Source organism: Desmodus rotundus, chromosome 3, assembly GCF_022682495.2.
Source record: "Desmodus rotundus isolate HL8 chromosome 3, HLdesRot8A.1, whole genome shotgun sequence".
Classification (NCBI taxonomy): Eukaryota; Metazoa; Chordata; class Mammalia; order Chiroptera; family Phyllostomidae; genus Desmodus; species Desmodus rotundus.
Window position 1 is genome coordinate 127,300,774 of NC_071389.1, and position 26,482 is coordinate 127,327,255.

Here is a 26,482-nt window from a genome sequence, read left to right on the forward strand (position 1 = left end):
AGTAGAGGCCTTTAAGGACGGGGCTGCCCCAAAGACAAAAGATGAGTACTTCCATGCGTGATGGGACCCGCAGACAGACACTTCACCCTTAACATAGGCCAGACAAAGAAGAAAGCGCCAGGTCACTTTATTCAACTTTAAACAAGTTACAAGGCACAAAAGTGAGGAGAGGGAGCAGAGAGAATTGTCTTAACCAGGTGTTAGTGAGGATCAATTTACCAATCCCAAAGCTGTCTCAGTCTCTGCCAAAGTCAAGGCCCCTACCCAGTTTCTAAACTCAAACTAATTAAGATGTTCATATTTAAGGAGCACTATTCTTAAAAACAGGTGAGGGCTACAATTAGTCTTGTGTTCCGTGGTTGGCCTCTACTCTATATCCAGGAAAAGCTAGCGTTTGTGTATCCCCAGGGTGCAGACTGCTATTCTCAGAGTCTGCTATGCTTTTGCCTCAGGTTGTGGTTTAGACTAGTCCTCTGATAAGACTGGAACCCGTTCCAGAATGCTAACACACTGGCTTGTAGCTCTGATATTTTAAAATTTAACAGACTCTCCACAGGAGGCTGAATGTTAAAAGAGTGTGATTCTACAGCCACACTGGCTGGGCCAAAATGCTAATTCCTTCCCTTATTAACTGTGATCCTCAGCAGGTTATTCAATCTCTCTGTGACTCAGTTTCCTCATGTAAACATGGACAAAATAAAACCTGTACTACTTTACAGGGGTATTAATGAGAAATAAAGGAGTTAACACAAGTAAAGTGTTTGGAATAGTGCTTCATTCACAGTAAGTGCTCATTAAAACATTAACATTTATGAACTGACATGGGCAGCTTGCACCAGAGCAGAAACTCATTCTGCATGTGCTCAGCATTGCCACTGAGACCCTTTGAAAAGAGATGCCGGCTCATATCCAACCAGAGTTTACCTTTTAAATACCAATGTAAGCAACTGGCCACCTTCTTTGGGACAGACACTTCTGTTAGGTTAGTTCCCCTAGCCTTGGCCCCACGATTTCTGGTCCACTTTCCTTTCTCCACTGTTCCACTGATAGGGTCCCCGTGAATATCGTGGTTGAGAATCACAAGTTCTGACAACATCTGTTTTCTTGGTAATGTTACCATTCTGCTCAAAAGTTCTCATTTCCATGGACTTTTCATATGAGGGCTGTATGACTGACTCCTGCCCTCATTTTTCCATCTTAGGTTGCATTTCTGCACCTCAAATGTTAGGCTGCTACCTAACCAGGGTACTCATCCGTCTTCGAGTGACCTGCCACTATTTAATTCACCACGTTCCTTATACTTAGAGTGCTCCTCTCCACATTTTCGCCTAAATCCCACCCTACAAAGCTCAATTTGAAAGTCACTACCTTCATAAAGCCTTTCCTTGATCTCCTAACACACAGGTGGCAAACACAAGGCCCATGGACCGATCCCAGCCCTCTACCTTGTTTTATCCAGCCTAGCACCTTGTTTCTACCTGGCGGCAGCACTGAGCTCCTTGCCCCTAGTTAAGGAGTAGTTACATTTATACAGTCCTAAAATTACATTCAGCCCTTTGAAGGTAATTGTGAGGCTGATGTGGCCCCTGGTGAAAATGAATTCAACACCCCTGTAACAGGAAATAAACTTTACCTTCTAGCTGGAATGGCTCTTTTAACACTTATCATGTTTTCTTTTTTCTTTATCTCTAAGAAATCACTGAGAAATCACATATAGTCATATATGATTTATATGAATCACACATATTCATACAGAATTTATGAGTCATGTATAACTTGTTATTGATGGTTGTTTGCTATTACTGTAGGCTTGTTGTAGAATACATTCATTATGCATGAATACAGTTACCACTCTAAGGTAAAAGTTTCACACAAAGGAGAAGCATTCAGGACAAGACCTCAGATTCTCCTGTACTGGACAGGATGTCACAAAGGATCTCAGAACACAGGTCCATAAATTAGACAGAAGTCTATTTCCCTCTTGTCCAGAGGCAGGCAGACAGTATAGAGCATGTTATCCAGACCCAGGTGGGTAGGGCTGTTCTGCCAATGTTAAGAGTTGGCTACCAACTTTGGTACCAAGGTTACTGCTATTTCTTAGTCAGAAGGAAAGGTGAAAAATGGGGAGCAAGCAGCTTCCTTTTAAATAAGTTGTATATGTTATTTTGACTTACATAGGTGACAGGTACTCTAGCTGTGTGCAGCTAAGTGATATTTGCTCTACTAAAACTAAGAGGAGTTATATCAGTAAAAGAAAGAAGTAGACAATAGATACAATTACATTCTGTTACATACATATGCTGTTACATTCCTCACGCCCCCCTTTCCAGTGCCTTATCCACATATTAATATCATACACACACACACACACACACACATGCACACAGTCAGAGAATACTAATTGCCAACCAACATTCAGTTTCTCCTTTGTCACTCACAGAACTTGATTTCATTAGAAGTTGTAATATACTCTTTAAAGGACACTGTCTCAGATGAGAGAAGCTCTTCCATCTTCATATTTCTTTCCATTTAGATTGCAATGGCTGGAGCAGTAGCAGCTATTATGTAACCATAAGTGAAAGGGCCAAAAAAAATGCAAAGATCTTGGCCATCACACTCTGAAATCTTATGAACCAATGTCAACTACTACTGTACCTTACAGATTTTTCTGGAAAAGAGAGAAAATAAATCCTACATGGTTAGGCTACAATAGTTCCATCTCCATGTATTTAGAAGTCTGTATCTATAAAACTTACCCAAAATCTGATTGCTCATACATAAAGCAATTTAAAATATTAAACATGTTTGAAACTTTGGCTGAACACTTGGTCCTTAGTGTTTCCGTTCATGTATGTTGCACGATCACCTAATCAGTGCCCTCCCAACAAAAAAAAAACCCTGAAACAACAAACTGATAATCCTTGATAATTCCTTCTCCTTTATCTTCCACTCCTCTAAAAAATGTTAAGAGTTTCTGTAATTCTTCTAATTTACTCTATTTCTACTACTGCTATCCTAGCTTTGGTCTTCACCTCTGTGGTCTCAACTTATGAGCTTATGCCCTATGAGTCCTATCAGACCCCTTGTGTGTGCCTAAGTGCAGGTTTTATCACGTGTATCCTGCCCCTCAGAGGGCTATGGAAGCACAGCTCGGGTTGGCCATGGAGCACAACCATGGCCCTCGTAGCTTCGGTGTTTCCATAGTCTTTGTGGGCTCCTGCATTCTCTTCCGTATTGTTTTCATAAGTACCATGAATCTTTCCAGTATTTCCATGCTTTTAAGAAAGAAAATTTGATACTATTCAGTATTTTTGTTGAACAGAAGGCAGACGGGATATATACATACCTAATACACATACACATATGTTTGTCTATATATTACAGTACATATAGTGCATACACAGAGGGTGGGGCAAAGTAGCTTTACAGTTGTGAGGGCATGTAACCGCGTTTATTCTTACATTCTTTATTAATTATTGTATTATTTTCCATATGAACAACTTTAAACTTACTTTTGTCTGACCCTTTATATTTAGTTTTGAGCTTCTATTTGTTAGATTTTAATCTGTGGAAATTCCAAGGGCCTGAATCTGGGAGTACTGCCCCACAGGATTTGAATTTGCTTCTACATGGAGCTGAATGAAGGCTGCTTTAACTCACTCAGGGCCACGGCTTAGTGCAGACTTTTCAGGTTCGGCTGCCTCACCACGCTAAAGGCCAGTGTTAGTCTCTGAATTCCAGTGTGACTGTCTGCAACCTCGTGGCTCACAGTTCTGCGCCCTGGTTTCAACTCCTCATCTTCCCTCTTCCCCTTCTCTCTTTTTAACTCTTAGGCTTTGATTTTTCTTGATCCACAGAGAATCTCCCTCTCCCTTTTATTTGTGGACTCAGCAATGCTTAAAAAATACATGTTCTAATTCAGCCAGGATCTAGCTCAACTGTAGGAGGAGGGTTCCTCAGGGGGCGGGGGGGAAAATCACATCTCCAAAAGTGCTGAAAATGGAAGTCAAATACATGCCTTTTTGAAAAGTGATATCATGCTTTATTCCTCTATATCCTCCAAACTTCCAGCATTATAAGCCCATAGAGGACAAAAAGATTTAATGAAATACACATGATATGGAAAATACTGTCAAGACTTTACTAAAAAGCAGCAATTGCACTGTTGCAATGATAGAAATAACTTATTTCTTAGTTAACTCCTATTAACTAAGAAATAAGTCTTATCTTTCTATTTGATACAATACATGAGTTAATGATAATATTAACCAGCTAATATTGTCTTAAGGCTTTTTAATACAACATACTGGATATCTAAAAGGTTTCAAAATACAAGATAAGCTTATTTTTAAATAGTATCTTAAATTTTCAAATAATATGCTCAACATATCAACCTCCAAACACCTTTCCAGGTGAAGTGCCTCTAAATTTAAAGCAATGAAACCAACTCCTGATCCTCGAAGACAACAAAGATGGCTACAGAAGTATTTAGCTTCCCCCTTAAAACTCCTACTGGTGACAGAAATTGAGATACAATCTACAATAAGACAGATACACGCTCTTGACAAACTTGATACAAACATGGCAGGACCAGACTGAAAGGTGCCATTAAAAGGTGATCTGCAGCCCTTCCCTGGTTTTAAAAAAAAAAAAAAAAAGAGTAAATGGAGGGATCTTTGGGAGAATCGCCTTAATGCCCTGTAACACATTAAAGCTGGGAATGAACAATGAGCATGGAGGTGGGCTAAAGGCTTTCAAGGATTATACCATTTATATTGACTATTATTATCTGCAGTATTTTGGAGGGCACTAATAGTATGAGAATTAGGCTGACAAGAGGTAGGCGAAGACCAAGCACAAATCTCTTTCACGACAAGGGTTGCTCCTAGAAGGGGCTCCTATTAAGGCCAGGGAAGAAGCTCTATGATAGCATCTGATGGGACTCTCTAGGGCCCCAGCTTTTCCCCTACTCCTCTTGCACTCCTAAGCCTCTGAAATGATCAGATTAACTTACAGGAAAAGTAAAGTCACCTTTCAGGCCTCAGACTGGACCTGCAGGACTCAGAGCACTAACACCAGTTGCTGACAGAGTACACGGTAGGCTGAACAAAGACGTACAGACGACTAAGACCAGAGGCAGAGACAAAGTGACATTCTTGTCTTCTGTTCAGTTTTAAGAACAACAAAGTAAAACAAAAATTCCAGGAAACCCCCTAGGAGACATGCTCCTTATGCCTCATTGTTAAGAATTGTGTCTCATATCCATTACTACGTAAATGGAATTACCATAACTAATTTAGACTCTGATTCACCTACATCCGAGGTTACAGGAGGACTCCAGCTTCCCAGTAAGTGGTGCTTAAACACAACTATAGTTCAGTTAGTTGGAAGTGATGTGTAGATCTGGATAGGTAACCAGTCGTGTTTCCTATAGCATGTTTCTACCTTTCTGGGAAAACCAAAAAAAAAAATTCTCTCTCCAACTTCTAGGGGAAGAAATAACAAAAGTATTAAAAAATTAATTATAATGATAATCAATATTAAGACACATGTCAATGAAACATGTCAAGCTTGGAAATCATATATATATTCTATAAAGCACTGCAATAAAACTGTTTCTGGTATTTTGTGTTCTCCTAGGAACTACTGGCTCATATATAAATATTTAAAAGAAGTTTTTAAAACATACGGTATAACTTCGGTATTCATAATGGCTCAGAGAGCTTTGAGGTGCTTTTGAAAATTGATGTTCATGAAAGACCACCTCTACGGTCTCCCACAGTGTACTGAGTAAACATATTCGTGTAAAACACATAATGTTTATATAGCACATATCACCATAAAAAGTTGCAGCGTACATACCAGACTTTTCTAGCATACTACGTTGGACTACTAATAACTCAAATTTACATCCCAAAGGGCAACACTGCCCCCATTCAAACTCAAAAACAGCTGTGCAAACAAAGTGAGGGTGAGGGGCAGGTGTGTAAGATGTGAAGGGAGAGACACATGACATACTTGATCACTCAGAGATACAACTCCGTGGCACCTCGTACTGAGTACACGACAGAAAATATGCTAACCCTGTGCGTGCAAACACCTGCCTCGTACGTTAGTTAAGTATAACGATAGAAGTGAACAGTGGGGGATTTCTGTTAGTAAGGGATGCTACTACTGTACACTATACAGGGGTGGGCAAAAGTAGTTTTACAGTTGTTCATATGTGAAAATTCATTCTTGTATCATTATTTATTATTGTATTATTTTCCACATGAACAACTGTAACCCTACTTTTGTTCACCCCTATGTGTTGTATATACAAAACTAGACTACATCCACATTCCATCCATCCAAATAGTCATGGTAAATAGTACAGAAAAACTCTGCCACCATCTGCCTACATACATACCCCTGCTCATCAGTACAGTTAAGCTAACGAACTGCTAGTGATACTCATAATTATCTTGGATATCACTTGCTGTTCTAGATTTTCTCCCTCCTTAATTTGTCTAACTTCTATCTCTTAACTTCACTGTGCATTTATGACCTTGTCTCCGGCCCTTTGTCTGGTTTCCCCAGGTTTTCACTCTGAGTTCTATCTCAAAGATTTTGGGGGGTAGGGAGCATTGTTTATTCTAGCTCTGGATTTTGATTATACCCACCTAGGCTCTTTTGGGTTCAGACTTTGGCTTAGATCTGCAAACTAGTATATAAGTAGAGTCCACCTAAGTCTCTGCACGGGAGAAGTTGAAATGACTGTAAATAATCTTGAATATCTTTCTACAAAATATCTAGAATTCTATAAGTCTTCTTATGGAGCCATAATAAATGCCTTATTTTTAACCATATTGTTCATAAGAGTTACCTAGAGAGTTTCCTAAAAATGCTTTTTTTTAAAGATTTTCTTTATTTTTATACAGAGGGAAAGGGAAGGGGAGAGAGAGGGAGAGAAGCATCAATGTGTGGCTGCCCCTCACGTAGCCCCCACTGGGGACCTGGCCCGCAACCCAGGCATTTGCCCTGACTGGGAATCGAACTAGTGACCCTTTGGTTCACAGCCCACACTCAATCCACTTAGCTACACAAACCAGGACTAAAAATTCTTATATTGAAAATATTATATAGTTGAGAAGTTCAGAAGCAGGTCCTACACACTGAAAGTACTATCTTTGATTCAGCTGGGCAACCAGAGTTGAGAAACACTGTTGACAAAAATTGCAAGGGATGGTTCATATCTCCTCTCTTTTAGTATAGCCAAGTAAAGGCAAGGAAAATGGAGATGGGGGTATGGGAAAGAGAAAAGTGAGGAAATTACCTTCCCTATCCATTTTTTGAGATGAGACAATGTGGCAGACCAAAGCAAGGCGAAACTGCAGCATAAACAGAGATTGCTTTTGTTATTCCTATGACTTTTTTCCTCTTATCTTTTGGCTTTCCAACTCTTTTCTCAACCTCCAACATATCTGAAGGTGCTCATGTTTCATATATCTACACCTATTTCATCATATCATCACAGTCCTGATTCTTTCTGCTTATTCTTTGTTTTCCTCCCAACTTTCTGTTCATTTCAGGTATGTATGAGGAAAGCAAGTAATGTTAGGATAACTTTTGCCACTTAAGCCTAATATTGTTTTACCCAATAATCTCAATGATTCTTATTGGTTAAGATATTTTTGACAGGACGGCCTTTGCATGAACAGACTATGCCTACAAGAAGGAAAAATGAGCATTTGTAGCTGCCAGGCACTGTTGTAACAGCGCCTTCCAACACTTTTCTTATCTGAATCCTGAGACCAAAAATGTCCAGTGAACTTAGTGAAGAAGGCACCCTCCACTCTAGAGAAGGGGAACTGCCTGTACCCAGGCTGGAGCCGAGACTGATACTTGAGAATCTGTCAACTGAGAGGCCTTCATTCCAAGTGTAAAAATTTGGAGTAATTTTGTTCAAATATTTTTTCCCAGAAGGCTCAAAGAGCAACATTGACTATGGAAGGCAAAGGGAAGGAAACTTGATTTTGAACACTTATCACCCCTCACCGTTGTTCATTCTGTCTGTAATACCCTTCCTACTTTGTCTGTTGACTTCTACTGCTCTCCCAAGACACCACATAAGAATATAGTGGGTACGTACGGATTTTCTTTTCTGCAAAGATATACAAAAAACCAAAAATATGGGTCTGGGAACGTACTTTTTACTTTCCTTTTAAAAATCTTATATTATTTGAATTCTCTATTCTAAATGATTTCTTTCAAATGAAAAACGTTACATTTCTAACAGGGATTATCTGACTCCTGGGATTAAGGGCTATTTTTACATTTCTTGAGGATGAAGATGAGATATGCATTTTTATATCACCCTGCTTATTTAGCATAGTGTAGGACATAGTTGACATTCAATGAATGTTTACTGAACTGAACTGAACTTTGCTCTTCATTTGTTTGAGTTTCTTCTTCCCCAAATTATTGACTTTCTATGAGCCCCTCTCCCATCCCCCTTTATAGTACATAACAGGCCAAGCACAGTGCCTTACTATCTTCCACCAGTACGAAATGCAGCTAGCTCCCAATGCAGCAACAGTGATTTTTTTTTTTAAATTCCTAGTCACTTGTTCAAGAAAGAGTATTTGCCCCATAGTGGGAAATACTGCCATTAAGTCTGAGACCTGACCACAGTGCAATGGCTGCAAGGGCTCAGCAGGGCCAGAGATGAGAGTCTTAAGAAGGTAGTGCCTAAGACGGAAGGCCTTTTGGAAGGAGAAGTCATCTTCGGGAGCATGATGATTAAGAGGAAAGAAGGAAGCAGGCAGCAGGAGTTAAAAAGCTTATACTGCAGGACAGTCCCTCGGAACTGAAAGACACACCAACTGTCTACACCTACTCCCAATAGAGCCCGTTATAAAAAAAAGGAAAACCATTTCATTGTACCTACCGAAGAGGAAGCTCTTGAACTAAGAATCACACCTCCCCTACACAGAATCTAATGCTATTGTTGGTCCAGGAAAACACTACACACTTCATATGTTAAATGCTGTAAAGCTGTGATCGTATTAAACGTTTTCTTTCTTTTAGAACAGATGCACGAAAAGATTGTAGTATAGTGTAAGTATTTGGATATGTACTTTAGTATAAATGCTTTTTTCTATTTTTAGGTTCATTATTTTCTCCAAATTTTTATCTTGAGGATTCCTGTACTCTGCATAAAGTTATAAATAATGGCAAAATATATATATATTATCCATCTCCAAATTAAACTATTGTTAACATTTTGCCAATTTTCTTTCTCTCACTCTGTATATCTCTATATATTCAATTTTTTTTGTGTGCATCTTTCCTAAAGGATACTTTTAAAACCCTGACATAAAAAAATCAAATTCAATGGACTATTTTTTTTAATAAAAATCTTTGCCAGTTCTAAAGATGACCTCTGTTTCACACAAATTTCAGTAGAATTATATAATCATAATTTTTACCTCTTATATACGACTGAATAAAAAATACAAATTTCATTCATCTGGATTTTTAAAATGAGAAAAGAACAAATAATACCATCCATATGCACACAACTTCCTGGCTTAAAAAATCTCTAGTAAGGGACAATGGATGTTGATAAAGATCACTAAACTAATAGAAAAGAGAACCGCTAATATTAAATAGACTAAATAACCATCTAATCTGAACAGCAGTTTTGAAACCATATCTTACTAAGAGATATAACATATAAAAAGAGCTGCTCTGGGTGAAGGTATGTGGGGTGGTTTAAATCCTCCCATGTACTTTGTTCTTCAGGCACCATCTCAGTCCAGGGAGCACAGTTTGGATACCATTACTTCAATGCAATCGCACAGTTCTGCACCTTTGTAAAATCACAGTATGTTGACTCTTCAAAATAGAGTAAGAATAGTACAGGCAATGTAGAAGCCAAAGAATTTATATGTATGACCCATGGACATGAAATATAGGGGGGAAATGTGGGAGGGAGGGGTGTGCAGGATGGAGTGGAGTGAAGGGGGGAATGGGACAACTGTAATAGCATAATCAATAAACTATATTAAAAAAAAAAAAAGAAGACAGTGACCTACAAAGGAGTTCCCATAGTTCCCATAAGGCTATCAGCTGATTTCTCAAAAGAAACCTTGAAGGCAAGAAGGGGCTGAAGTATTTGAAGTCCTGAAAGGCAAGGACCTACATCCAAGACTACTCTATCCAGCAAAGCTTCATTTAGAATGGAAGGGCAGATAAAGTGCTTCCCAGATAAGGTCAAGTTAAAGGAGATCATCACCAAGCCCTTAATATATGAAATATTAAAGGGATTTATCTAAGAAAAAGAAAATAAAAAATACGAACAGCAAAATGACAACAAACTCACAACTATCAACAACCAAACCTAAAAAAACAAAAACAAACTAAGCAAACAACTAGAACAGGCACAGCATCACAGAAATGAAGATCACATGGAGGGTTATCAGCGGGAAGGGGGAAGGGGGAGAATGGGGGAAGATGTACAAGGAATAAGAAGCATAAATGGCAGGTACAAAATAGACAGGGCGAGGTTAAGAATAGTATGGGAAATGCAGAAGCCAAAGAATTTATGTGTATGACCTACTGACATGAACTAAGGGTGGGGAATGATAGTAGAAGGGGGGATACAGGGTGGAAGGGAATAAAGAGGAGGAAAAAAATGAGACATCTGTAATAGCATAATCAAAAAAATATATTTTTTAAAAAAGAAAAAAAATTACAGTAGGAACTATTATTTGAGAAATATCAATATTCCTTACAAAATGGAAAAGGTTTTGAAAATGAAAGCAAACCTTACAACTCTGTATTCATAACAAATTAAGTTTCACTATTTTAGTAAATGCATATCTCACAAGTATTTTGAACAGAAGTTCTCTAAAAGATAAACCACATAAAATTTTTAAGTATTTGCAGTTTTCAGCATTCACTAAAATTACTTAATGACCAAAGAAACTATGATAAAATGCATAAGGTGATAATGCATCAAATTTCAATTGATACGTTAAAATTGTAAGAATATCAGATATTATTTTAAATGCTAATTCAAAATGACAATAATATCAACAAAAGATGGAGATAGAAAGCAGCCATTATGCTGACATAAATGAAATTTTGAGATAAGGAGAACTTCGTACCTTTATGTAGGTTTTCAAATTCTTCAGATAAGAGATGATAGCAACAACCCACACTGCAAACTCCCTTGATTTCAGAATTGGAAGTAAATATTCGCAGAGTATTTGGAGCAAGATCACCACAAGTATGTAGACCTACCATCAAGCAATCCTTTACAAATAAGAAGAAACAAAAATATTGGCAATTAAAAGGAGGGCTAAAAAGACACTTCAGGTAAAGATTTTAAATGCCCATTAGAATATGAGGAGCTTTTAAAAATGACCAAATTCCACCTAGAAAATATTATGTTTTTTATTTTCATAATGAATAACCACTCCTTTTATGGACAAAATGACTGTGATCATTTATCACAACTGACATCCTTTCGTGTTCATTTCTCTACTGTCTTTGGTTACTCACCCATTTGAATTTTCTCTTTCCTGTTTTATAACTAACATTTGCTTAACAATTAGCCAAAGTAAGATTGGACTAATCAAAGTTAGCATCATTATTATGACAAACTTATACCATGACTCACTTATACCTCACTAGTCAACTTTTAAAATTTACTTCTTCACAAATTGCCCATCAAAACTTACTTAAAAATCTGTCATAAAAACAAGCAAGTGGTGCCAAATTAACATTCCTACTCCAACACCAAAAAAGTTTACTTAGTTCATTCCTTACATCAAATATCACAATTTTAAATTCAATATAAAAATTTTTGTTCTAAGTTTTATAACATCAACTTTATGTAAACATTCTCCTACGAACTATTTCAAAGCCTAATTTTAATGTATGCACATACTGAATGGGCACAGCTGCACACACTCATGGAATCTTATTCAATATACCAAGTTTGTTTTAATTCTTCAGTGCCTTAATTTCCTCATCTGTAAAAGGAGGATAATAATGGTACAAGCACTTTCCATTGACAGTTTATCATAAAGTTAAAATGTGCACTTACTACATGACCAATGGACCCTACTCCAGGCTAATTATCCAAGAGAAATGAAAACATGTCCACACAATTAAAATAAAAATGGGCAGAGGACCTGAACAGACACCCCCCCCAAGATGACACACATATGGCCAACAGATATATGAAAAGATGCTCAACTTCACTAGCTATTTAGGAAATGCAAATTAAAACTGCAATGACATACCACCCACACCTATTAGAATTGCTATTGTCAACAATACAAGTAATGACAAGTGTTGGAGAAGTTGTGGGGAAAAAGAAGCCCTTATTCACTGCTAGTGGGAATGTAAACTGGTACAACCACTATGGAAAACAGTATGGAGGCTCTTCAAAAATTAAGACTAGAGTTACCATATTACTCAGTAGCCTATCTTCCAGATACCTACCTAAAAACTTGAAAACATTTATTTGCAAAGATATATGCACCCTTATGTTCATTGTACCATTATTCGCAGGGGCCAGGACATGGAAACAACTAACACGTCCTTCAATAGATGCTTGGACAAAGATGTGGTACATATATACAATGGAATGCTACACAGCCATAAGAAAAGATGAAGTACTGCCATTAGTGACAGCATAGATGGATCTTGAGAGTAAAATGCTAAGCAAAGTAAGTCACACAGAAAAAGTCAAGAATCATATGATTTTACTTACATGTGGAATATAAAACTAACAAATGAAAAAAACAAGAAAACAAACAAAAACTCATAGACACAGACAACAGTATGGTGGTTACCAGAGGAAAGGGGGTTAATAGGCAGTAAAGGGTAAAGGGGGTCAAATATATGGTGACAAAAAAGATTTGACTTTGGCTGGTGGGCATATAACGCAACATACAGATGATGTGTTATAGAACTGTATACTTGAAACCTATATAATCTTATTAACCAATGTCACCTCAATACATTTAATTAAAAAAAAAAGAATTTCAGAAAAATTTAATGAGTAGAATATTACAAATTCAAAGGCTACCTTGTTTGTTAGGGCAATGTGTTAGGCCAAATGATTTATAGCGGTTCCTCTACAATACTGTTTTAATATACAATGTTGCCTTTGTTTAAGATGTATTCCCTTTCAATTACATAATTCGATATACTTGTAGTTTAGAAAAAGTTGAAATTCTTTATGAACATTCAGAATCTACACTTGCTCCAAAAATTGCATATTTGGTTACCAAAGCTAACATTAAATATAACATCGCCCTAGATATCTCTTTACTTTGCATAAAAATGAAAATGTACGAGTTTTCTTGGGTTGGAATTTTAACAGTCCCTAAATCACGTAATGAAAACTTAGCTTCCTAGCTTCTGTGTTAGGACTTCTGTTTGATTTAGGAGGCTTGAAATCAGTGGAGGGCACTGTATTCTGGCAAACTGTAGTCAGATTGTGTAGCCTTATCAGATTCGGATAGCTGTGAGAATCATAAAAGTCTACATATATTTTCTTAGTCCTTTAGACTAATGTAACCAGATAAGATATGTAGGTTAAATAAACTATTAACATTTAACTCTATGTCTTAGAGCAGTTTAACAAACCAACTTAAGAAATTCAAAAGTGAAGTCACCTCCAGATCTTTAATAATATCACGTAGTTCTGAATCAGCAGTGATAAAAGATGTTAAAGGTGAATATATATATGTTTCATTTGACTTTGATCTTGTTTTTCTTCTCTCTTTATTTACTTCAGACATTTTTCTCTTGGGTATTTGGGATGAAGAAGTAGGTTCTATGGCATTAATAGGCAAAAGGTCAATGAGAGAAAAGGCATTTTCAAAACACAAATTTTCTTCTCGATGTGAATAAACATGTAAGTTTTCCATCTGTTTTCTGATGTTAGAAATTACGGAGCTTGAAAAATCCGGCAGAAACTCTGATGTCGACATCATTTCTTGATTTGCAGGACTGTTGTTACATACTCCTTCGATGTCACCTTTATTTTTAATTTGATCTTGCATTTTCTTTTCCTTTGCCATTTTTAACGCCTGTTCATGGACATCTAATTTTGACCGAGTACGATAGATGCTCCAGTGTTTCTTCAACTTCCTGTTTCTCTCCTGAGCTCCATGAGTATTGGTATTTGAAGAATCGATTCCATAAACTTTTAAGCCATACTTCAAGGATAAATAGGAGCTTAAGTAGCCTTTTCCAGAACCCAAGTCAATTATCTAAAGGAAACAGAATGAATTAAAGGATTTTAGTCAATAATAAAAAGCATTCTTGATATATTTTTGAAAAGCAAGTAAACAAATGATTGTATAGATTATACAACCCATTATATCTTTTATTTTGATTTTTGATTCCTATCAAAAACCAACCACTCTAATAATTTTTATTTAACTTTTAACAAGATGTTTTAGAGAGTGCAATCAGTGTAATAAGTCAAGGAAAAGATGTGAAAGTCATAAATATTGGAAATAAAAATTTTTCTTCACCGATAACATGATTGTGTCTCGGCAAATCCTGAGGAATATACCAAAAAAGCTAATACAACAAGTGAATTTAGCAATGTCTCAGAATACAGGATCATTAGAAATTAATAATAAACCATCAAAACATATGCAAAACAGTAGCAAAGAATGATTAGAAAATAAAATTTAAAACCAACTGAATTAAAATAGCATAAGAATAGCATATCCAGGAATATAAGTAACAAAGGTTGTGTAAGATCCCTATACACTGAAAACTATAAAACTGCACAGAAAAATTTAAAAGATCTAAATAAAGATACACAATATTCACAAAACATCAGACTCACTTTTAAGATGGCAATTCTCCCAAACTGACATGTTCAGGTCAATCCTAATCAAATTTGCAGCAGGGCTTTTTAAAGAAATTGACAAGCAGGTATTACATAATTTATATAAAAAAGCAAAGTTCCTAACCAAATAACCAAAACACTTTGGAAAAGAATAAGGTTGGAAGAATTACACAACTTGGGAATCAATATAAAACTACAGTAATCAAAACAGTGTTGTGCTATATAAAAACAGACACATAAACCGATAAAAAAAATAGAGTTCAGAAATAGACCCACACTTTTATAGACAACTGATTTTCAAAAAAACTGCTAAGGTGATTCAATAAAGAAGACGGTCTTTTCAAGAAATGGTGTTGGCATAACTGGATGCCTGTATGGAAAAATGAACTCGTTGGTTCCAGCGAGGAGAAATAAAGCCTCAAAATCTCTGGCTATAATAACCTGTGGGGGTTGTGGCAGCAGTGGAAGAAACTCCCAGCCTCACAGGAGAGTTTGTTGGAGAGACCCACAGGGTCCTAGAATGTACACAAACCCACCCACTCAGGAATCAGCACCAGAAGGGCCCAATTTGCTTGGGGGTAGTGAGGGAAGTGACTGAAAGCTGACAGAGAGCCAAGCAAGTAGTACTGTTCCCCCTAGGAACCCTCCCCCACATACAGCACCACAACGCAGCCAAGTGGTTGCCCCACCCTGGTGAACACCTAAGCTCTGCCCCTTACAATGTAACAGCTGTGCTGAGACAAAAAAGTATGGCCCTAATGAAAGAACAGATCAAAACTCGAAAAATAGAACTAAGCATTGAAGAGACAGCCAACCTATCAGATGCAGAGTTCAAAACACTGGTAATCAGGATGCTCACAGAAATGGTTCAGTATGGCTGAAAAATAGAGGAAAAAATGAAGGCTATGAAAAGTCAAATAAAGGAATATGTACAGGGAACCAAAAGTGAAGGGAAGGAAACTGGGACTCAAATCAATGATTTGGAGGAGAAGGAAGAAAGAAACATCCAACCAGAACAGAATGAAGAAACCAGAATTCAGAAAAATGAGGAGAGGCTTAGGAACCTCCAGGACAACTTTAAGCACTCCAACATCTGAATCATAGGGTGCCAGAAGGAGAAGAGGGGGAGCAAGAAATTGAAAAGTTATTTGAACAAATAATGAAGGAAAATTTCCCTAATCTGGCAAAGGAAATAGATTTCCAGGAAGTCCAGGAAGCTGAGAGAGTCCCAAAGAAGTTGGACCCAAGGAGGAATACACCAAGGCACATTATAATTAAATTAATCAGATTAAAGATAAGGAGAGAATCTTAAAAGCAACAAGAGAAAAGCAGACAGTGGCCTACAAAGGAGTCCCCATAAGGTAATCAGCTGATTTCTCAAAAGAAACTTTACAGGCAAGAAGGGGCTGGAAAGTAGTATTTGAAATCATAAAAGGCAAGGACCTACATCCAAGATTACTCTATCCAGCAAAGCTATCATTTAGAATGGAAGGGCAGATAAAGTGCTTCCCAGATACAATAAATCTAAATAAGTTCATCATCACCAAGACCTATGAAATGAAATGTTTAAGAACTTATCTAATAAAAAGGTGATCAAAAATATGAACAGTAAAATGACAATGAACTCAAAACTACCAATAACTGAACCAAAAACAAAAACAAAACAAAGTAAGCAAACAACTATAACAGGAACAGAATCACAGAAATGGAGATCACATGGAGAGTTATCAGCTGGGAAGGGGAGGCGGGAGGATGGGAGAAAAGGTACAGGGAATAAGGAGCACAAATGGGAGGTACAAAATAGACAGGGAGAAGTTAAGAATAGTATGGGAAACACAGAAGCCAAAGAACTTACATGTATGACCCACTGACATGAATTAAGTGGGGGGAATGCTGATGGGAGGCAGGGTGCAGGGGAGAGGTGGATAAAAGGGAGAAAAAAATGGGACAACTGTGATAGCATGATCAATAAAATATACTTAAAAAAAAAAGAAAGCAACCCAAATGCCTATCAATAGACGAATGGATAAAAAAGATATGGTACAGATATACAATGGAATATTACCCAGCCATATAAAAGGATGAAACCTTACCATTTGTGACAGCATGAATGAACTGAGAGAAATAAGTCAGAGAAAGACAAATACTGTGTTATTTCACTTGTATGTGGAAACTAAAGAGCAAAATAAACTTTTGAGCTATCTTATTTGTTATTTGTTTGGTTGCAAGATGGCTGGACAAACTCTCAGGATCATCTCTTCATGATATAATATCTAAAAACATTTTCAGTGATGAGCAACTTTTCCTAGAAAATTTGTCAGCCAACTTATATTTACATCTTACTGATGCAAGTTGACTTTTATCCCTTTCCAAATTGGCTTTTTAGTAACATGTGTAGTGGTAGCAATAAAATGGAAAACTCTGGGCAACATTTAAAAGTTATATAAGCCATAAAATATTTTGCCTTCAGACTATCTGGTCTAAATTTCAAAATTTCTACTATCCGGATCGCTTACCCTTTCCTCACAATGGCCTTTTCCATCCTGGATCATCTCATAGGTTAGAATATAGTCTCTAGTACAATGCCCGGTGTGACTTACCTTCCTAGTCTCCTAATTCTGTTTAGGACACTTTCTAATACGAACTTTGTACACAAAGTGGTTACATTTCTTAATAGTACGGTACTATACTACAGATAGAAGAGTTATATTTTGTTGACTGACCTAGAGATCTAATTACCATTCTAGGCTAATGACTTTCAAATTTATAACCCTAGTATGGAATTCTCCCATGAACTTCACATTCATATATTCAACAGTCTCCCTAACATTTCCACTTAAATGTCTAATAAACATCTCAAATTCAACATGTTCCAAACTAAGTTCTTGATATCCTCTGTAAATTCTGCCCCTCCCAAAATCTTCTGCATCACGGTTAACCATACTCTCTAGGGTCACTAGGAAAGTCAAGTATTCCAAATTCTGGGCTTCCATCTATCATCATGAAATCTTTATTTCTTTTACTTTTAAAAGTAAAAGTAGTACATGAATAAGACATTTTCAACTATTGTGAGAATCAAAGATTTCTATTAAGTGATTTAAAAGAAAGACCATGTGCCCTGGCTGGTGTGGCTCAGTGGACTGAGCACCATCCTGGGAACCAAAGGGTCGCTGATTCAATTCTCAGTCTATGGCATATGCCTGAGATGCGGGACAGGTCCCCAGTAGGGGGCACAAGAGAGGCAACCACACATTGATGTTTCTCTCCCTTTTTTTTTCCCCCTCCCTGCCCCTCTCTCTAAAAATAAATAAATAAAATCTTTTTTTAAAAAAAAAAAGAAAGATCATGTGAAAGTCTTTATTTTAGGTGATTTCATTCACTAGGAACAATATCTTTTGCTTTGAAAAAGTTCCCTTAAAGCAGGCCTAACATGATACATTAAGCAATTTGAAAAATGTTTTTCTCTGCTCTTTAGAAATAAGTCTGCTTTATTAACTTAAAGTTACTTATTATTAGGTAATATTTCATATAGATAAAAGAATAAATATAGTCGAAATGTAAAGTTATAAAGCACAATGAATAAACCGTCTTAGTTTTTGTGTTACAACAGAGCAGATTCTCCAGAGATTTAAGTATGAGTCATTTATTGGGAGGTGAAAGAAGGGCACAGAAGTAGAGAAGAGAGAAAGAAAAAGGAAGGCAGCCCAACAAAAGGTGCATTATTAATTAAGATACCACTTCAGGGCATCTTGCGTTTAGAGGGTTTAACTGCTCTAGGAAACCCCTAGAGCTAGTGTAGAAGACACACTTCAGGGACCATCTACCTGAAATGTCAGGGAGTTGATGTATTTGTCTATCAACTTGTATCAAACATTGATTCAAGGCTGCTCACAGAGAGGAATCAATTCCCAGAACTTGTACGCAGGCAGCACCTTGTTTCAGCAGCCAGAAAAAACCCACAGGGATTTTTTTAAATGTCACCATAAAATATGTAGTCTTCTGCAAACTGCTTGTTTTTTCCAATTCAATTTTATGTTTCTAATATTCATCTTCTGGTCCAGATGAGCATCACAGCCATGGTGAGCCTGTTATCGATGCTGAAAGGCATTGCCCACACTGCATGTATGACACACTGGAGTATGATGCACTGGGGAAAAGGCTGGGAACTACTGCCTCAGCTCTCGCCTCTAGCCCCTACCCTAGAGATCTAGGCTGTCACAAGGGACTCCGCACACCCAGCCCACACTGTGATAATGTTCTCATCATCCTCAAACTCTCCTCAAGTCTGGAAGAATCCATGGAAAAGATTCTAACACCTAATAAAAATTGAAGGAGGGAAAATCTCTCATTACCCCCACAGATATTCTCATAGGGATACGAAAAATAACTTACTATTTTTATAAGCCAGGGGAAAAAATAACTTACTATTTTTATAGGCCCAGGCAATCTTTGATTTTATTTTAACATCTGTTTTCAGACATCACTACCTTATACAAAAGCTATTTTTCACAACAGGAATGCATTGCAATTCTGACAGTATAAAAAAATCCAAGTTCTAAAAGAGTTTCTTCATGTTACTGTAATGAGGCAGTGGCCCTATATCACAGCTTGAGCCAGGGCTTAACAGCACCTCACGCCAAGTGGTTTTACCAAATGCCATCATCACAATGCTGCCCCTACTTGGAGTTACAGCATATCGAAGGGAGTTACTCTTAACTTCTGTCCACGCGGAACACAGTGAAATTTGTGGCAAAATGTTAATAGTGATGTCTTATTTTTAGTATAGATTTATTATAATTAGAGTGTACTTAGGAAATGAGAGCACATTTTTAAAGGCTCTGACATAACTCATGTCACCTATTATTTAATGACATTTTGAAGATTAGATAGTGATAGTAGGAAAGGGAATTTGAATGATACAAAGAAATGACAATAATCTTAACACCTGAAAATCTAGGGAAATACTCTTACCTGCTTTACTCCATAGTAATCAGCAACACTGCAGATCAGCTCTGACATTGCCTGAACTTCATGAGACTTTTTCAAATTCATAAACTCATCTAGCTTCACATTTTCACCTGAGTAAACACAAAACAAAATGAAAATACTGCTATTAAAGAAACAAAAGCTTATAAGAACCATCAATGGATATTCATGTTGTCTGTAACCAAATATGAAAATAATATTTTTAATGTGATGTCTGTATAATAGATCTTTATTAGTTTAGCTGCTATGAATCAAATTTTAATTCATAAAATAAATAAGACCCACACAACATTATTAAAATGTTCCCTCACACATAAAACCATTAACTATCAAGAAAAGCACTGATCGCTGATTACAATGTAAAAAAACAAAAAACGTGGTGATCCATCACGAAGTGGCTGTGCTGAATATGGGGCCTGAGAAAACCCACTTGGCAGAAGCCAATCTATCTGGGCTCCTGATATAAGGTCTAACACTAAATTAAACACGTTGCAAAGACATACATACATGAACAATATACTGCTTCCCAGTGCCTAAAAACATACATACACATGTACAAACACACACACCTACCAGTCTTCTGTTTCTCTTTTCCTTGAAGGGCTATAAGCAACTGTTCAAAAGGAATACATATTCCCAAGTTTTGTACAGAATAATACTTCGCAGCCAGAGCAAAGGCTTCCACACTAACCAGCTTCTGGGAAGTTTCACAAAATATTTTAGGAAAATCAGTAACACCTAAACAAACAAACAAAAAAATAAAAACCAGGAAATGTTAGCAATGATTAAATAATAGTAATTGTGTGAGATTAAAAAAATAAATGAAAACCACCGGATCTTTACAACAAATTGCAACATTTTCATTTTAGTGTGAATTTTGGCAATATCTCTAATGGTTCAGTTATATTTGTTACCTAAACTGTTAGCTATTTGTAGCACTCAGTGTTTTCCTAACACACTACACAATTAATATGTTTAAACTCCAGATTAAAATTTGGCCTTTTTTTCCCCATGAGACAAAAAAAAGTTTACAATCCTGCTAAACTGTAATGTGGCCATGAAATTTATGAACGGTCCTGGCTGACCTACAAATACGAATTTAAAGCAGGTCAGGCCCTGCCACACCACTGCGCCCTGTCCACCCTGCAGGTGGAACAATGCTAATATCGCACGCGGTACAAATGTTTCTGTGAAACAGTTCCTGTATTATTTGAACCACACAGATTGGTGGGGGGGGGGGGGAGGGGGATGTATGTGTTTAGTGCACTGAACCCAATACAAGCTCTAAAACTAATCAGATGATGATCAGGTGAAAACATTTCATTTTCTTCCCATGGTCAGTTTTAAACCAGGCACTCGATATGGTTACTGCTACTTCCCCGAATGCTCACTCGTTTCGAAGAGTCTGGTGAACTGCTGTAGTGCCGGCGACACCTAGTGCCCCATTCTGCGTGAGGACAATACAGCCTGTTGAACTCAGGTGTGGCCATATCACACCAGGGCGCACTATGCCATTTTCAGACAGTCGTTCTAAGAGTATCGAAGATTCACTACACAACCTCTCCCCAGAACGGTAATAGTCGAAGCATGGGTCAAGATGGAACCTCCTCAGCCCAAGTCCCGGGGTGACTACAACAAAGACATCACTGCTCTCAAAGTATAACAGACATCCAGCATATATGGAACGTAAACTTTCTTGGTTTTAGTCACTGAGATTTTAGGCGTGTTACCGCAGCATAAGCTTGTCTATTCTAATGCATGCACATAAGCACACTGATAATTTACTTTTTATTTTTTCGATCCCATTTTCTTATGGCCATTTTTAATACATGTTAACTTATTAGCAAAGGTGAAAAAAAAAGGCACTCCCGTATTTCTACAGTGGTTCAAAGACACTCTTTGAATAGGGTAGTCCAATGAAGTCTATTCATTGAAAATTATTTTTAAATAATTCAAAAAAGCCACACATATAGTAGTTAAATGAAGTATTTAAAATCTTTGCTATATAAAAGTATGTACTACCAAGGAACAACTTTGGTCCTACAAGAAAAACCATACTACATGCTATGACGTCTATTCTATGATAGATGATCCTCCATAGTTACTTGTAAAATTATAAAAATCCACTTAAACATAAAGAATAATGATGCTCCTTAGCAAAAGTTAAAAGGAAACTGATGAAAGCTTGCAGGATTCTAAATAAAAGTTGCATGTTTAAGATAGTATCTTTTTAAAGCTAATATCTATATCTACTAAGTTGCTGGTGGTAATATTTACTAATTTAATTAATAAGAATAAAATTGGCAGAGATCTATAACTTCCATTTTGGAATCAACTAAATGATTCAGAAATTGAAATGGCAAAATTAGTACAGTGATTTATTTAAGATGTATTTTGTATATAATATAAAGTTCTTTGGATATTTTACAAACTGAATTTAATAATGTAGCCAAGAGTAATAAAATCCACATCAAAATGTTTAGGCACGATACAGAGGGAAAACTCAGTCAAGTCTTAAGTGAGACTCTCAGGTTTAAGGGCAGTCTCAACATCCCCAAGTTCCAGGACAGCAATTTTTAGAGTGTGATAGAGTAAGAGCATTAAATCTCAAAGTGCAGAGGGACTATTATAGTAGTCAGTTACTGGACAACGTTGCCAACAGAAAGAAATGTGATGTTTCTGTTGGAAAAGAAAAGGTTCAAATCGATTTAACTATCTTACTCAAAATACTTGAAAAACGTCCAATTCAAGCTTAATTAAACATTGCTAATTTGCTAATTATAGCCCTCCCAGTAACTTCAGAATTCTGGAGATCTAAATTACAATGATATTATCTTTTTAATAATGTTTACTTTCATAAAAAGGATAGTGTTCTTATTCAATCCATTAGTTTATGTCACTTTAGAGCTACACCAGTTTATTCGAAAAATCTAAAACTCTGTGAAAAAAAATCTTTTCAAATTATGGAAGTGTATATATAGTTTCTATACTTTCTTTGTTTTCAAGTAATCCAGCCTATAACTTCTATGGGGGGGTGTCAATGATCTTATCTATACGTCCATCTCTGAAACAGCATGTGAGCAAAGCTATGTGGAATGCTAAGTGTATATACTCCTCATAGTGCTTCCCTAGGTACTTGTATAATGAGTTTGGGTTTGGCAACTAGCAAAACAGAATCCATGGTGCTACTGAGCTTATGTTAATTAATTCTTAATAAGTCACATGTTTTTATACAAGGAAAGCTTTGTTTTTTAAATTCAATGCCCACTGCACCTGCATATTATGTGGCTGGATTATTTTGCCAACATCTCCCTCTACTGGAAGTACCTGTTCCGCTTTATTACATGTTTGTTTTTATTTACTCTTAGTTTTTGTGCACCTATATCAGTATTCCACAGAGGTTTCTTATAAGATAGATTAACTGGGCATCAGGAAGCAAGAGGAACAACCAACCAGGAGAGAAGTTATTTTCTATAACATAAAATCAGGAAATCTCTACGTTGTTTTTTTTTTTTTAAACAACAGATATCAATGTACAAGGAAAGATCAAAAAGTTATATATACACATTGGATTACAAAACTGTCAAGGTAAAAAAATGAATAATAATGTTTCAAAACAAAAAAATAAAATAGAGTCAATGAATATAATATTTATGTTTAAATTTCAAAACTAGCCCTGGCTGGTGTGGCTCAGTGGATTGAGTGCCAGCCCGTGAATCAAAGGGTCACCAGTTCGATTCCCAGTCAGGGCATATGCCTGAGTTGCGGGCCAGATCCCCAGTAGCGGGTGCATGAGAGGTAACCAGACATTGATGTTTCTCTTCCTCTCTTTCTCCCTCCCTTCCCCACTCTAAAAATTAGATAAAATCTTTTTAAAATTTTTCAAAACTGTGTTATTTTACTTGAATGTTATCTAGCACTTTAAGGAAGTCAGGAGTACTATTAGAATTCACAAAAACTTATCACTATTATTGCGTAATTGCTGCATTTATTGCACATATACTGTGTGCCAGGCACTGTGACAAACAGCTTACATTAAATGGGATAGTCTAATAAGCTAGTTACACAGTGCTCTTAGCCCCATTTATGGAGGAAGAAATTGAGACTTAGAGAGGCTGCAATTTATCCAGATCCGCGCAGACACTAAGTGGCAAGGTATGAACTAAGGCAATGTTCAACCTTGCTCTTAATTTCCACATTCGACTAGCATGCCACAACAGTAGGTTCAGTGGACAAAAAATGAAGTCAGGGAAGACAGAACTTAAGAAAAGAGGTAGGCAGATCTGTCAGAATCAGATCTAGCAAAAACTGCCTTTGGCAGAGATCGATACATGTAATGTCTTAAGCTAGTTCATATTCACTTTGTTTACCTTCTTAATTCTTTCACTTTCTTTACTCCTCTCAATACCTCCCTCTCTACCAGAAGTGATCTTAAGGTTTCAAGAAATTTTTAAAAAGTGATTTCTACATTTAAACCAACTGGTAAGTTTCTGAAAAGAAAATAAAGGTTTTTATGATACGGTTTTGTTGTGGTATCTACTTCTAGAAACAAAACAATGGTACTGTTTCATGCCCAGCTGAAAAGCAACAACACCTTGCATGTATCAGGCACTCAGTAGAAAATGACTGGATGAATGAATGAATGAATGAATGAAAACAATTCTTCAATTCAGTTACTATGGCAGCATTACCAGCTACACTAGGAGAAACAAATTCTGACGAGATCGGGCGCGTTCAGGGTGGTATGGCCACAGACAGGAGAAACAAATTCTGTAGTGGCAGTGATCACTGAGGCCACTAGAAGGACTTCACTAGCACCGCTGAGCCTATTAGAGCAGCAGAAAACCTCATCTCAGTCCTAATGTTTGTAATTGCAACGTGAAGAAGCAAGTGACTTAGAATATTGTAGAATGTGATGCAATATAAAATGCAATTATGCATTGATTCTGAGGTTTAACTGTGTTACAGGGGTAAGGGCGAAGGTCACTATTGCTATGATAACACAGCCTAGCACAGTCCCATGTCCAGAATTTCAAGAAGAAATCAACAGCACCCTTTTAATAACAATCTTCCCAGGGACGTAAAAACGTTCTGTATTCATTTCTGCATAAATGTCCTACAGATACCTGCAATTCAAAAAGTTCAAAACTGAACTGAACGTTCTCAGGCTCGCCACATGTTTCCTTTCTATTTGCTGTCTTGTTTAACAGCGGTATCCCTCACCCAGGGCTGAAGTTAAAAGTATTACATTACTGTAAATGTTCCTTGTGCCTTCAATCCACATAACCAGCCACCCATCGATCCTAATGTAAAAATGTCTTTCATGTGGGGAACGCCCCAAACTATCACTGCCATGGTTCCAACTCTCTTAAAGTCTCACCAGTGCCTCTGCAATAGTTTCATAGGTGATTTTCCCCCTTATGATGTAACTCCTATAGCACAGGGGTTCCACAACGTCTGCAGAGTAGCTGGACGCTCTGTCCCCTTGCTCCCAGATCCAGACCACACTAGCGGCTAAATTGCAGAGTATTCATCTTGAAAAACCAGCGGGAGTGTAGCTCATCTGGAAATTTATAAACAGGAGCACAGAAGAAGATGGAAAGAGAGAAGGACAGGGTGAGCCCTTTTGGAGTCTGGGTGATGCAGCTTGAGGAAGAAGACTGCTCTTGCTCACAGTTCTTGGGCACCAACCTCCCCTCACCTGCTGAGATGCTGGGTGTGCCCTGAAGCAAAGGGATACGGTGGGTGTGGGTGGTGCTGAGCTGGAAATTTGGCCCTGCTCTGCTCAGCTGGACTGGCCGGAGAGTGGGACATTTGGTCTGTTCTGAGATCGGATGGAGCTGGGAGTTTTGGTCCTGCCCTGCTGTCGCTTACCTAGTGGGGAAATTTCCTTCCTTTCTCCCTCCCTCCTTCCCTACCTGGGAGTCAGGCAGGAGCTGGGATCTGCAGCTGCAATATGGGAAAGTGCAGCCAAGTTACCCAGAAAGTTCAACCTGGACAGACACGTGGAGGAGAGGAATTGTCCACCTCCACCTCCTATAGAGTGAAGGCACCACCCCCAGGTCTGTTTGAATCACCCCTGCTAGGTCCCAGTTACCCTCACTGAGCACACTTCTGTGGGGGGAAGGACAGAGCAGGCACATTCAAAGGGTGAGACTGGAGGCGGACCAACTTGGGGTTCTGGAGGTCCTAACCTCAGGTCTACAATAAACTCCAACCTGAAAAATTGGCAAGAGCTGGGTAGGGACAGCATCTGACATTGGCATGCAACAGACCACCTCTTGGGAGGCACTAGACCTAGACCAGCACAAGTGGCCAGCTTTGGAAAACATCGGAACAGGATTCAAGGAGCTCCACATTCAGCAAATCCAGAGACTGATCACTCCAGGCACAGCCAACTCCTGAGGCAAACCACACTTTTTTTTCTTTGTTAATCTTTTCTTTATTTTTGCTTTTCTACTTCATTTTTTGTTCTTTTCTTCTCTATTTTTGCTTTCATCTTATTCTCTCTTTCCTATTCTCACTCTATCTTTTCTCTTTCCTATTTTTTATTATTTTTTCTTCCCATTTCCCCTTTCCTGTTAATTTTTATTTTTTTATTTTCTCTATATTTTTATTTTTTTT

The 26,482-nt window shown here is 37.4% G+C and overlaps 1 protein-coding gene across 2 annotated transcripts in view; it reads right to left on the bottom strand.

The window, feature by feature from the left end:
- The window catches only part of METTL25 (methyltransferase like 25), a 128,856-nt gene that overhangs the window by 83,259 nt on the left and 19,115 nt on the right, over positions 1–26,482 (bottom strand). For both annotated transcript variants that reach the window (XM_053921028.1, XM_024572771.3), the window contains exons 2-5: positions 20,432–20,596; positions 19,844–19,950; positions 13,680–14,279; positions 11,154–11,301 (exon numbers count right to left, since the gene is read on the bottom strand). In XM_053921028.1, the coding sequence (XP_053777003.1) occupies positions 11,154–11,301; positions 13,680–14,279; positions 19,844–19,950; positions 20,432–20,596 (1,020 nt within the window). The remainder of the gene's footprint in view (positions 1–11,153; positions 11,302–13,679; positions 14,280–19,843; positions 19,951–20,431; positions 20,597–26,482) is intronic.